The sequence below is a fragment of the Convolutriloba macropyga genome, chromosome 2 (genome assembly GCF_964194025.1).
Source record: "Convolutriloba macropyga chromosome 2, txConMacr16.3, whole genome shotgun sequence".
NCBI lineage: Eukaryota > Metazoa > Xenacoelomorpha > Acoela > Convolutidae > Convolutriloba > Convolutriloba macropyga.
This window is the reverse complement of record NC_134469.1, coordinates 14,534,323-14,546,921: the sequence shown is the minus strand read 5'-3', so window position 1 is coordinate 14,546,921 and position 12,599 is coordinate 14,534,323. Positions and strand designations below refer to the sequence as shown.

Below are 12,599 nucleotides of genomic sequence, written 5' to 3'. Positions count from 1 at the left end.
GTTTGACTGCGTGTGGTACACATTTTAGCGCTAATTAGCATTTTTGTATCAGTGATTCTGAAACTGTTGGTATTTTTCCGATTTTTCACTGATAAAAGTTGCGTATTGGATTTTAACGGGTTTTACGAACCGATGGTGAGTAATGATTGTCTTTCGTTTTGCAACCCAAGGTGACGTCACGAATGGAAGCGTATTTTTTATCGTGTATCATTAAAAATCAATATTGTTGACTTCATTCTAAAAAATAAAAAACAAATGTCCCAAACAAAAAAGCTTTTACAACGGGAGCGAGAAATATACGCGTTATTTTGGGGCCCCCTGGATGTTTTCTTTGAATTTCATCTCCGGTTTCAGAAAGCTTATTGCTTCACCGGGACAATTTACAACAACTGTTTTAATGCTTCCTAGTGGGATATGCCTGCCAGCCGCGGCATTGGTGTCTTTCTTAACGCCGTTTCCGCATTGTAGACATTTGTTGGCCTTTGTTTTTCTTCAGTTTTAGTTCAATTTCGTCCTGAAAACTTGCCCAGTCAGCTTCATCGGAAGTTGATAAAATTTCTGTGATTTTGTGTATAAAATGAGGTGGCAGGTGACGGATATAACTATTGTTAAATTGTCTGAGCCTAATGCGTACTCCGTGCGCCAGCTGATATTCATGGCTCTGCTAGAGCTGGCGAGACTGATTTCTAGTGAGCAATTACAATAATCAGTAAATCTTGTGCTGGTCTTTTCGTTCAGTACTACATTGTAAGAGAGGTGTCTACTTCACTCTCAATATTGTATCCTCTTGTGACTTCCGGTAGCTTCGAGTACCAGAGAAGGCTTTGAGCATTGAAATCACCGACAATAATGCAGTCACCTAACTCAATTAGTTTTACTGATTGATGTCTCGTATCCTGCCTTCGAGCTGGACGAAAGTGGTATATAGGTGTTCGATAGTTTGATTGTTTTACCATATGCGGAGAGTTCTATGGCCTGGTCTTCTAGGTTTCCGTCAGAAGTTTGATTTCCTGCAAAAAAGTTGTCGTTAGTGGTAAAAGCTACCCCTCCAACTTTGCCTTTTTCTTTGCGCCTATTCTCTTCAATTATGCAGTAGCCTGTTGGGATTATAAGGGCTAATTATTGATTGACATTGTGCTCCTGAATGGCAGCTATTTTGATGTTGGTTTTCGTCATCCAGTCTATGTTGTCTAGTTTTTGTTTGAGACCATTAAAATTCGGTTGGTTTTGCATCATTTCTCATGCATCGGGAGCAACGCCGTTTTGATTCCAGTTGCTGCGATGACAAATAGTACATTGCTTTGGGCCGGGGTAAGTTTCAATGCCGCTTAGGATGAGAAGAATCGGTGCAAATGTGTTTTCCCGTTAATTGCATATGGGGGGTGAGATGCTGGGCTTTCCTGATCCCGCCGCAAAAATCGCTTCTCGTTCTCTGTGTACCGCGTGTAAGGCTCCTGGGAGTGGGTGCCCGCTGGTAGCTCTGCCGCTTAGAGGCGTTTATACTTGAGAACTATGGGGCTGGTTTTCTAACGGAGAATATATTTAAAAAATCCAAGTGGAGAAAAGTTAAACAGGGTGTCTCACAAGGTGGTGTATTATCGCCAATGCTCTTCAACATCTATTTGAGCAAGCTGCATCTACCGTCAAAAGATCAAAATTTTGCAGCCTACGCTTATGATATAACTTTAACAACATCTCACCGACAGGTTGAAAATTTTAGTGACATAATGATAACTCTCTACCTAAAAGTTCTACAGGACTGGCTGGAAGCAAGAAAGCCTAAGTAATCAGATGAGAAGTTAAGTGCCACTGTGATCACAACCCTGAGCAGGGGGCCAAGTTTAACCCGCACCTCACTAGATGAAAGTCCAAAGTCAACGTCCTTGGTGTGATCCTTGATAGTATGCTCAATTTTGGAGAACATGTAAGGAGTACCAAAGAGAAGCGCAATAACATGCTGAAAGATATTGCTCTAAATATAAATATAGCAAATTGGGTTCCACAAAAGACTCTCAGTGACGTACAAAGCTATCGATTGGAGCGTTCTGAACTACGGTTTTCCCATTTGGGCTTTGACAATGCGCAATACAAACAGGAAGCACCTGCAATCAAAAATTTTGCTGCTCGTCCAACTACAGGCAGCCTGACATCAATAACTTACACAATGAGGGTGAAATGCTGGCCGCTAAAGCTCACACAGAAATGTTAGCGCAGTTATCAAAGTCACCGTGCCGGTCACAAAACAACCTCTACAACCAGTTTTTGTCCCATGATACCGACACTTACAGGGACTGAGTTAAACAACACACTAACAATAAAGAGTAAATAAACCGCAAGGAATACAACAATGCGCCTAAAAGCTTTCGCCGTCAAACGGTCCATGCTCAGTTGAGCAAAGGCAGCATGCAACAGGGCACATCTCCACCAAAGAGAGCAGAGAACGAAGAAACGCTACCACGAATTGCATGTATTGAATTGGCTAACTGAGAACTGGATACTGCTCCTGCTGAACTATAACTTGAGTTTGATTTGTAGTAATGCTGATAACCGCGGTATCAAATGTGAAGTAGCGCCGCATGACATTTTCAACTGCAGTAATAACACTACAAACATAAACTAATTGACTTTTGGGAAAGACGAGTAAAGGTAGCTAACTGGCTGGGATTTATACCATCAGTCCAACAGAACCACATTGCACAGAAAAATCCGTCTTCCTTTCTCTTTTCCCCCGATGTTGACAATGCCGCTCTTTCTCCCCAGCCCCTCCTTTAGTCGGGAACCGTATGTCACCCACCATGGTGTCGATGCAGAAAGTTTGCCGCACCACAATCAAGTTGTGGATAAACAGTCACACTACTGATATTTCTATTTTTTCTATACGGGTGCAACTAGGGAACCAGTTAAACGGAAACAAGCACTGATGTCACGATAAAATTATCCGCGAATGGTGACTCTGTTCGACAGCTACTACAATAATATAAAAGTTAGTTTGCGGCAATTTTCGACAAATTTGTTGCATAATTGAAAAGCATGTGTTTTTTTAAAATATGGATTAGAAATGCCCACTTTTTGGGTTTTCGTCTTTTAATGGGGTCTTTTTGTGGTGCGGATAGGTGTTTTGAGACTGAGTTGCCTCACCAAAAATGTATTTACGTTCGCTAATACCGGATTTATACAGAACGTTTTACTACCTGAAGTTCAGAGGAGCATATTAATGATGAGTTCATTGGATTTCCGTGATTATATTAATAGACTTTATATTCAATTCTTAACAGTTGTATGTGTTATGTCAGATAATTTCCAACCGGTTTTAAGAAGCTTACAAATAAAAATTTTCTTAAATTGCAAAGTCATATTGACAATCAAATCAGTTCACTCTTGGAAAGAGAGTTAATCTGGCATCTATCTTCACATCTTTCGTGCTTTTTATTTCTACAAAGATTTGTCATTTTACATCAGTTTCCTATTTGCTTAATTAATTTGTTCCCATTGCGGTTTTGCCCAAGGAATTATCTTTTTCTTTTTAATCTTGGCGCCATGAATTGTTCAAATGCAATTTCTGCCAAAGCTAATGAATTTCAGAAACCCAATAAACACGTCTATTGTGTTTTTAAAATTTAATTGGTGCCCAAGTTTGGAAGATCTGATTTTTGGCTGTACGTTAAGTTTTTAATTTTGGTGATCACCAAATATAAAATGTACAGAGTGGAAATATCAAATATTTCAACTGTTTGGACAATTGATGATGCAATTTTCGTCATATTTGTTAGCGGCTGGCTCCTAACACGTGCGACTGAATGTAGTATTTTAATGGTTTCATTTTGACCTTGTTTCCTTACTTTTTTACTTCGTTTACTTTACGTTTTCTTACCTTGTTAAGGGCCTTGGACCGAAGCCCTGATTGGCAACATGATGGCGGTTTTTTATGTTTTTTGACGTTAAAAGTTTGTCAAAATTTTGGTCATTACGCCACGAGGGGCGAATAAGAAACAAGATAAGAGCCACAAAATGTGCCCAACTTTTCCTGCCTTTTCTAAATTTCCTTCCAATTTGTAGACAAACCGGCACAGATGAGTTAGATTCATTTTTGTAAAGTTGGGCCAGCTCGAATAAATCAGTCCCCATAATGTGTTTTTCGATTGTTCCCAAATTTTTTAGAATAACTTTGCAAAAACAGCAATCCTAAAGCCAGGATGAAAATTTCTATTTCTATAGTCTAGCGGAAGTATTCACAAAGTATTTCCTTTCCAGTGATTTTTCGGAGCTAAAATGCTTCAATTAGCAAAATACGCGTGACGAATTATTAAAACCGTTCAGCTGTCCCATCCGGGTTTATCAAGCTGTTTTAATCTGCTCGCTTTTCTCATTTTTGAACGCTGAGACCTTTTCACCATTGATTTTGATTTTACAACTTTGAGTAGATTCAGAAACTTAGAATTCATTTATCAAAGTGTGTGATCTGGTATTGGTGTTTTCCCTGTATACTTCAAACGGGCTCCTTTGCACTATCGTTTGAATTTTTAATAATTTTTGTTATTTACTGCTTTTTGTCTGTCTGAACTGCCATTCAAATGTCATGAAGTTTTGAGTGCCATCCCTTCTGTGTGTTATTTGTGACTTGATTTGTTGAATAAAGAAATAAAAAAGACCTCGGATAAAAAACAAACAAACAGTATCTGCTGCGAGCCTAATCGTAAGAAGCGCATCCGATTTGTTAAGCTAATCCTGAATGGAAACCTGCTTATGTAGGATGATTCATCTTTTCTTCCTTTCATTTTCCATAAGCTTAAAAAAATTAAACAAAATACCTTATGGTCAACAAGGGACAGTCAACTGTAGCGACAACACTAAATCCTAATTTAGCCTTAAAACACACAATGAGAGGGAACTGAAAGCGTATCTATTCCTAGATAATTTTCCCCTCTTTTGCCTCCTCCTCCTCCTGCAGCTCAGCTCGCTTTAAAATCCCAGATTGATCAGCCCTATTTGGTTATAGTGGGCTAATATTCCCAAGTGCTTTTCCTCGAATGTTGTAAGGAGTGTTCAAGAATTTCACCCCTTTTCGCTCTTATCGATCTTTCAGTATCTTTTTCTATTCGCACGTGAATAAAGTTTTGCTTTCATTTAAAGTTGCCTCAAAGGGTTGTAAAAACTAAAGTTTTGAAAGTTTTAAAGCTTATTGAGTCCATATTTTTGGCTAGCATTTCACTGTGTTGACGTAATTGAGAGATAGCACTTAACCGTTGTTCTCTTTACAGTTGTATGGATAAGTTTTATGCTTCTCTTTCCGCCTAATTAGCCCCAACTTGCGTTGCGCTTGACTGCTAAATCAATGTTGTTTTTGGTCCTCTAATTGAGCCTTTCCTTTTAGTTTGTGCCCCTCTGTTAAAAATTGCCTGATTAGATTTCAGTGACAAGATTTCCCGTGTTAATTGCAGTCTGTTTTGAGATTGAAGAGCTTGTTTTTGTGTTCATACCTGTCTCTGCCTCTTGTTCAAGTCTCAAGTTTAATCTGAAAGTGACCGGTGGCGCCTAAGAGCCATTTATTTCCTTTCCCAGCCTTGCTTCCCAAGCGTCTTATCCCTCTTATTTCTGTCGACGTAATATCTCCGTTTATTTATCAGCGTGCCCTTATTTTCCGCCATATTGGTCTGACGATCTTACTTTTACTTCCGCACTTGAGAAAAAGTCATATTTGCCCCATTGATTAAGCGGCACATGTCCATATTTGCTTTCTCTCTGTTCTGTATTGGTTTAAACATTCGAACTTAATTAAATCAGTCTGAAATTTAGACATACGCCCTATTATAATCAATCTTTTGCACATAAAAAGCAAACAATTCAATTGCAAAACATTTTTAATTTTGATTTTCAACCGTTAAGTGACCAACTGCGAAGCTCAATTGATGCTGATGACGTAAGAGGTGTTCACAGACTGAAGCTGAACGAATGATCACTTGGATGTTGAGAACATTGAACTGCTGATCGTGACATGCTTCGCAAGCGGTTTCTAGAGGTAAGTGAGTTTCAAGCGGTTTCAAGAGGTTTTCTAATTCACAGTGTCTTTGTCAAGTGTGAGCGTAAGCTGTTTCAAGTGTGAGTTTAAATGTTTGCTAGAAAAATAGCCCATGAAAACTTATGTTGACTGTTGAGAAAAACTAGTTTTAAAGACATCGTGAAGGATTAATTGGCTATTTATAAATCAATGTCAATCGGTACCCATGTTTCGGAACATATAAATATTGTTTGGGTGTGTTGTTCTATAACAGCTGTAATTGTCGGAAAATGCTAACAAGGAGGCCCGCTATTGTGGGCTGGCATATAATGTTCCGACCTGGCTCATCCACCTCGGCTTAATTGTATACCAATTGAAGTCGAGATAGACTGCCTTCAAAGGAAAAAAGTTATAAAAATTTTATTTATTTTTTGATAGATTCTTAGAAAAGGACAGACGTGTATACGACGAAAAAGGGGTTAAGTTCAAAGTTTTTCTTATTTTACTTCAATTAAATTAAACGAAACGACAGACATGAATTTAACTTAAATGCATATTTGTCAAGAAGGAAAAAAATTTTTCTTAGTAACAGCTTCATTATAATCAAGCTTGTGTGGCTTCTACTTAATTTCGACAAGACGTCACGTGCGAGCAACTTATAAGCTTTAGAGAAAACTACTTGTACTGTTTGCACTAAAAAAATAAGCCGTCTTTTTTGTCAGACAAAACAATCTTCACAGCATTTTGAAAAGATAAGCGTAGTACAATTTGAAACTCATAGACGCAGAAAAAATGCAAATCAACGCACAACACCTTTTACACAAAAAATACCAATACCAAAATAAAAGGTAGTTCTTTTTGGCAATAGGTCAATACTCAATGTTCGTCACTGTTCATTAGGTCTTTTGTCTAGTTTAAGTAAAACTACGCGCGGACTTTTTGAGGCCAGTGTATCCGTTATTGTAATTTTGACACAAAACTTGAAATTAACTTATGAAGTTTTTGTTGAAAAATTTTGTCAGTTTTGATATTTCATCAGCATAATGGCAAAAGTTATATTTTTTGAAAACTTCACAAATGTTGTAAGAGAGATTTAAAGACAAACAATTTGAGTTCAAGACTTACCTAATGCCGCAATTGGTAGTGAATATTAAGTAATTTTTCTAAATTTTTTTACTTTTCATGTTTGCTGACAGTTTTTCTCTCCGCCTCTATTTTTTTCTAACACTTAAAGAAACCAACTCTCTCAAACGAGCGCTCTTGTGTTTTCTCATTTAGACAAACATACCATACAAGTACGTGGACACACACGCACTTCAATACACCCACAAAACCACATACACAAATCAAGACAAATATAGACACAGAATTTTGAAATTTTTTGGCATCTGATCTTTACTCAAACTTCCTCACCCTTCGTGTAAGTGCTGATTGCTGATTATGAAAAAATAAGAAAGGGCTTTTTTGGCAATTTTATTTAAAGTGATGAAATTGACAACAAGTTTTAAAATGATCTTTTTGAAGCATTTCGAAAAGTTTGTCCATAATGATGTTCCATTAGCATAATGGGACAATAAGGTTTTATAAATCACCTAAACATGTTATCAGAGAAAATTAGAAACACTGATTTCTGGGTGTTCACATATTTGAAGCCGCAATTTGTAGCAAATATTATGTAGTTTTTCTAATTTTTCGATTTCCGACAATTTTTGCTCTCTGCCTCTATTTGTGTATAACAATTAAAGCAACTAACTCTCTCAGACTTACTCCTTTTTTCTCTGTCTCTCTTGCAAGCATACGTTGTTTTTCAAACACGCACACACGCTAAGGTACACCAACACAAGCGGGCACACACAAATTCAAACCCCGCCAACAAAAAGCTTTTAAAGATTCTTTTGGGCATCTTTTTTTACTCAAGGCTGGTCGTAATTCAAATAGGTCTTGAGATTTTTGTTCAATTGTTTTACTTTTTGAAGCAAATGTAATGGTAATGGTAAGGTTAACACTACAGTTGGAAATGATCTTTTTGAAAATTTTCGAAGTTTTTTGTCATTTTTGATTTTTCATGAGCATAAGCGGCCAAATCGTTGCTGAAAATCTCGCAGATGTTTTTGTGACTTGCTAGGTTTATTAAAACAAAGTTTTTTTGTTTATATTTAAAACCGCATTTGTCGCAAATGTTAAATAGTTTTTCTACTTTTTTGATTCTTGAAAGTTTTTGATCTCCGCCTCTAATTGTCTAACAGGTAAAGGAATGGTTAAGGAACGTGAAGCTTTCCTTAAAAACTCTCGTTTAATTGCTTCGAGAAACATTGATTATCGGTTAAATTTTTGTTTTGGCCTTTTCACTATTTTAAGTGAGTTGAGTCAAAGAAATAGGAAATTTTAATAATTTTTTGTGGGTTGAATTGCAAAGAAATTTATTTCCTCTCTCTTCTTTCAAAAGGGAAGTTTATTTTTCAAACAAAGAGTTTCATATTAAAAGTTTATTTTTTTACAGAACTGCCAAAGACTGGAAAAGATCAGTTGGAGGCGCTATCTCAAAATTCAGAAAAGTGAAAACTAATTTTATTTTTCAAAAAATTGTTTTTAATTAACTTTTCAAACTGGCGATCTAAAAATTTTAACGCCTAAATTCTTTTACTTTGTATTGTTCTAGAGGAGGTTAGTTCGAAAGATCTGCTCGAACACTATATAGAATAGCAATGAAAAAGGTAAAATAATTCCATCTTCCGTATTGTTTTTCATCCACCATCAGTAATGTTTTTAGTTGTTTTCCTAAAACTGTTTTTAGGTCTCCAGAACTTTGAGAATACTGAATTTGTAAGTGCTGTTTAAATAAGAAGAATTGTTTGCAAAAACAACTCTAGAAATTAGAAAAGAATAAATTTTTCTGCGTTTAGGTTCACTTTTTAAATTGATTTTTGCTATTTTGAGAGATCTAAATTGCCCGAAAATTATCACAAAGTTTTTGATACAAAGAAAAAGGGTTGATATTTTTATTTTCAACCAGCAAAATACATGAAGACAGTTGAAAAGTTTTTAAACCGAATTTTTAGAAAAGAAATGATTTTTTTAAATTTTCTGTTAAATAGTTTGAATTGTTAATTTTTAGTTTTTAAACTTAAGAACTGCTGGTGAAATCTCTTCATTTAACTTACAAATTGTATCTACAAAAATTACCTTCATAAAACTACAAAATTTCCCAAACTACAAATATCTCCATTCAAACCCCCCCCCCCCCCCCCCCCCCCCCCGAGCGAATTTTGTTCAATTTTACCTTCGAATTTCTCAATTTTTTGTTTTTTAGAATCACATACGGTGCGTAAACAAAAGGTGAATAACGCAAAAAAGCCAGCCGCGCATATTCCTACCCCCCCCATTTTTGAAGAAATGTTGGATAGTAAAATAAGCTTTGCCCTCGTTTATAAATCTAATTTACCAATATAAAATCAGATCAAATTTAAATCGAGGTCACCCAAGCTGGAAAGTCATTAGTAGATTATGAATGAGGTCAGTTATGTTTGCCTATGGAACTTATCAATTGATTTTTCCAACAAATTGGTTGTCAGGTCATATAAACCCATATGCGGGAAAAAACAGAAATTGCTGAAAAAGGAAGACTCAGTTAGTACCATTTTTTGCTGCCTTGTTCGTAACTATTAATGCTAGAAAACAGCAAACATGAATTCACATTGGCACTCAGCGTGAAAATGTTAAAACTAACCCCAATTCAAGTTAATGACAGCAAATATAAGGTGCGATTCGGAAAAATCAACAAAAAGTGGAAACATGGCTTTTGGCAATAAAATAAGCTAAAAATTGGAATCAGCAACTAGGGGTAATTGGCTTTGTGACTAGAGTGGACTTTTGCAAAAAAATAGGCAACTCTCCAACGGCAGAATTTGGAATTGATCAAAATCATTCTGCGGAAATTTTGTATATTATCGGCGCATGAATAATGAAGCTTATTTTTTGTACTTGTATGTGAACGCATAGTCGACACACGAAGTCAAGTGTGGACCGAAAAGTTTCGTATATGTCAGAAGCTGAGGTCTTCGCCACCAACACGCCTAGTCAAAACTAACTGAGGCTTTGGTGACCTTCATAGTATTGTAGTTCTTTTGTCAATTGTCTACGTTGGAATCCAATGCATCCAAAAGAATTCACAGCATTAGGAAATGAGCCGAAGAGTTAATTAATTTGTTATGGCCTATATTATTATATACTTTATGTCCTATATTATTATATATTGGCCTATATTATTATATATTATTCTATTATTGTATTATTATATTGCCTATATTATTATGTACTATTTATATGCTTTTCGGTGCCTTTGAATGGAAACTTGGCCACTGAAAAGGCCACTCAAGATGTATTTAATCAAGATGTATTTTATCGCTGCTATTTACCGACAGTAAAAGCACTTTTTCGCGGCCTTAACGACAGAAGTGAGGTTATTTTTACTAGAGGTGACCGAAGCTATTCATAAGAGTCATATAATTCTTTAATATCCAGAATTATAAGTTCAAAAGAACCAACGAAACATACTTCGTTGTAACTTCACTTCATGGGTGAAATTGATAAGATAACAATTGGTATTAGATTGTTAGCACACTGACCCCATCTTAGCCTTCAAAGCTTACGAAATGTTGGGAAAAACAACAAATGATATAACATCACTCGTCCACTCGCAGCCACAAATATGTGGATGAATAATGTCAGTGATATCACAAAGATAAGCAATTTTGGAACTTTTTAAAGTTTTTGCCTTATTTTCTGAACTAGGATTGCATTCGTATGTCATGTAATCGTTGTCAAGTTTAAAAGTCGATGTTTTCTGTTCTGTCTAAACCACGTTGAGGTTTGCAGCAATAATTTCTAATGCTTGCCGTTTCTTAGTTGTTCACTAAAATGATTTTGATGTCTTTATCTAGTTTAAATTTAGAAAAAAAACTACAGAAAAAGTGGAAAGAAACTTGTTAAATGTCGTTATAATAGTTAAATTTTCTTCGTGGCTTACATAGTTGGCTTTTTCCTCGATAAAGCAACTTTTTTCGGTGATAATGATTCGAACAACTCGTGAGTTACTTCGAAATTGTTGCAGTGTCGTGTTTATAGTTTGAAATTACTGCAACGTCAGCAATCTCGATATGTTGCGTCTTTGCATTACTGTAAAATTTAAACACAATAGTCTGTCAAACTTTTTGATCTCATTAGCGCAGTCTTTTTTGATCTGACTGGCTGTTACATGTTGTCAAGGAGCACCGACATTCTTTGAACTTGTGTCTGCATTCAATTAGTTTTTTTCTAATATCTGTCGGTATTTTCAGTTTAGTTGGAAATATTAAACTGCGGTTCAAGCCTAAGTAACAAGTGTGCTCTTTTTCCGCTTCACTGCCGTAGATGAGTCAAGTTTGAATGGTGTTGAAAACCAATTCAGGGATAAAGACCTATCTTTGTGTTTTGATGCTTGAGACGCTTTGAAAGTTTAAGCTGGGGACATATTTTATCCTCTAGTTTTCACAGTCTTTGTGACGACTGAGTTTGCCGTTTTTCAACTTTGATTTCGACAATGCATGTGAACAAGTTCGGTTTTGGTGGGAACACTTCGACCATCCGAAGGCAAATTCTGAACAGCAGGAGAGTTACGAATGATTGGTGTACATTGCCAAGAATTCCTGAGTCAACTCTGGAGAAAGAGGGAAAACAAACAGAGAATGGGACCGTGGTAAGTAAAACAACGTAACTTAGTCACAATTTTTTCGGCTTTTGAAAATGGTCAAGTTGTTTGATTGCTTTTAACGCGTAAGTGCACCAAGTGAACTTCAATATTTTGTCTGTAATTGTGGCATTCAAATACGACGAGTTTATTTCAAAAAAAATATCCGACTTGTTATGTCAGATCTAACTGGCTTTGCAATTGTGACTCGCGGATGAGTGGTAATTCTGGTTTTTGAAACTTTAGATGAGAATTTATTTTGCGCATCGAATTTGTGGTTAATGGTTTTAATTTTGGCTAATTTAGGTTAGACGGGTGTTATAAAATACAGCAGAAAGAGTTCCACCAGTTTTGTATTTTGCTAATTATTTATTCAATTGACTGAGTTTTTGATCCATTGAATGATGAAGCTTCCGTTTAGTTAAATTTTTGCTTCAAAATTGAAGTGAACGCCGTGGCTTATGATTTCAATTTTGATGGCTTACCATCATATGATTTTAAAAACAGATGATTGCGATCAAGCAAGTTTAAGGTAAAGATATTACGAATTTCACGTGAAGATATCATGAATTTTGAGCTGTCGCAATTTTATTTTATAAGTGGGTTATTGGCATCAAATTTGACAGTTATTTAGAAAGAGAGAAAGAAAGAATTTATTTATCACGAGTACAAAATATAAATCAATTAAATATAATTTATTTGTAAAGAGACTCGGAGGGGACAGGCGACGGGACTATGTGTCCTCATAATCCTGCCCTTCGTGGTTGAACTTACTTGTGTAGTAGTTACTCAATAGTAAAAGAGAAAACAAAAAAATGAATAAAAATTTTTTTCGAAATTTTTTCATGACTTTCTGGTCTTTCAGTGGAACATTAACCA

General features: G+C 36.0%; 1 protein-coding gene across 5 annotated transcripts in view; it reads left to right on the top strand.

Annotated features, from left to right (window-relative positions):
- Positions 1–5,207: 5,207 nt before the first annotated feature.
- Positions 5,208–12,599, top strand: part of LOC142356889 (uncharacterized) — a 118,284-nt gene continuing 110,892 nt past the window's right edge. For 2 of the 5 annotated variants that reach the window (XM_075408669.1, XM_075408655.1), the window contains exon 1: positions 11,441–11,729. In XM_075408669.1, coding sequence (XP_075264784.1) covers positions 11,574–11,729 — 156 coding nt within the window. In that variant the 5' untranslated portion in view covers positions 11,441–11,573. Of the gene's footprint in view, positions 6,017–11,440; positions 11,730–12,599 lie in introns of those variants that run through there. The other 3 variants (XM_075408683.1, XM_075408663.1, XM_075408659.1) reach the window with 3 other exon arrangements.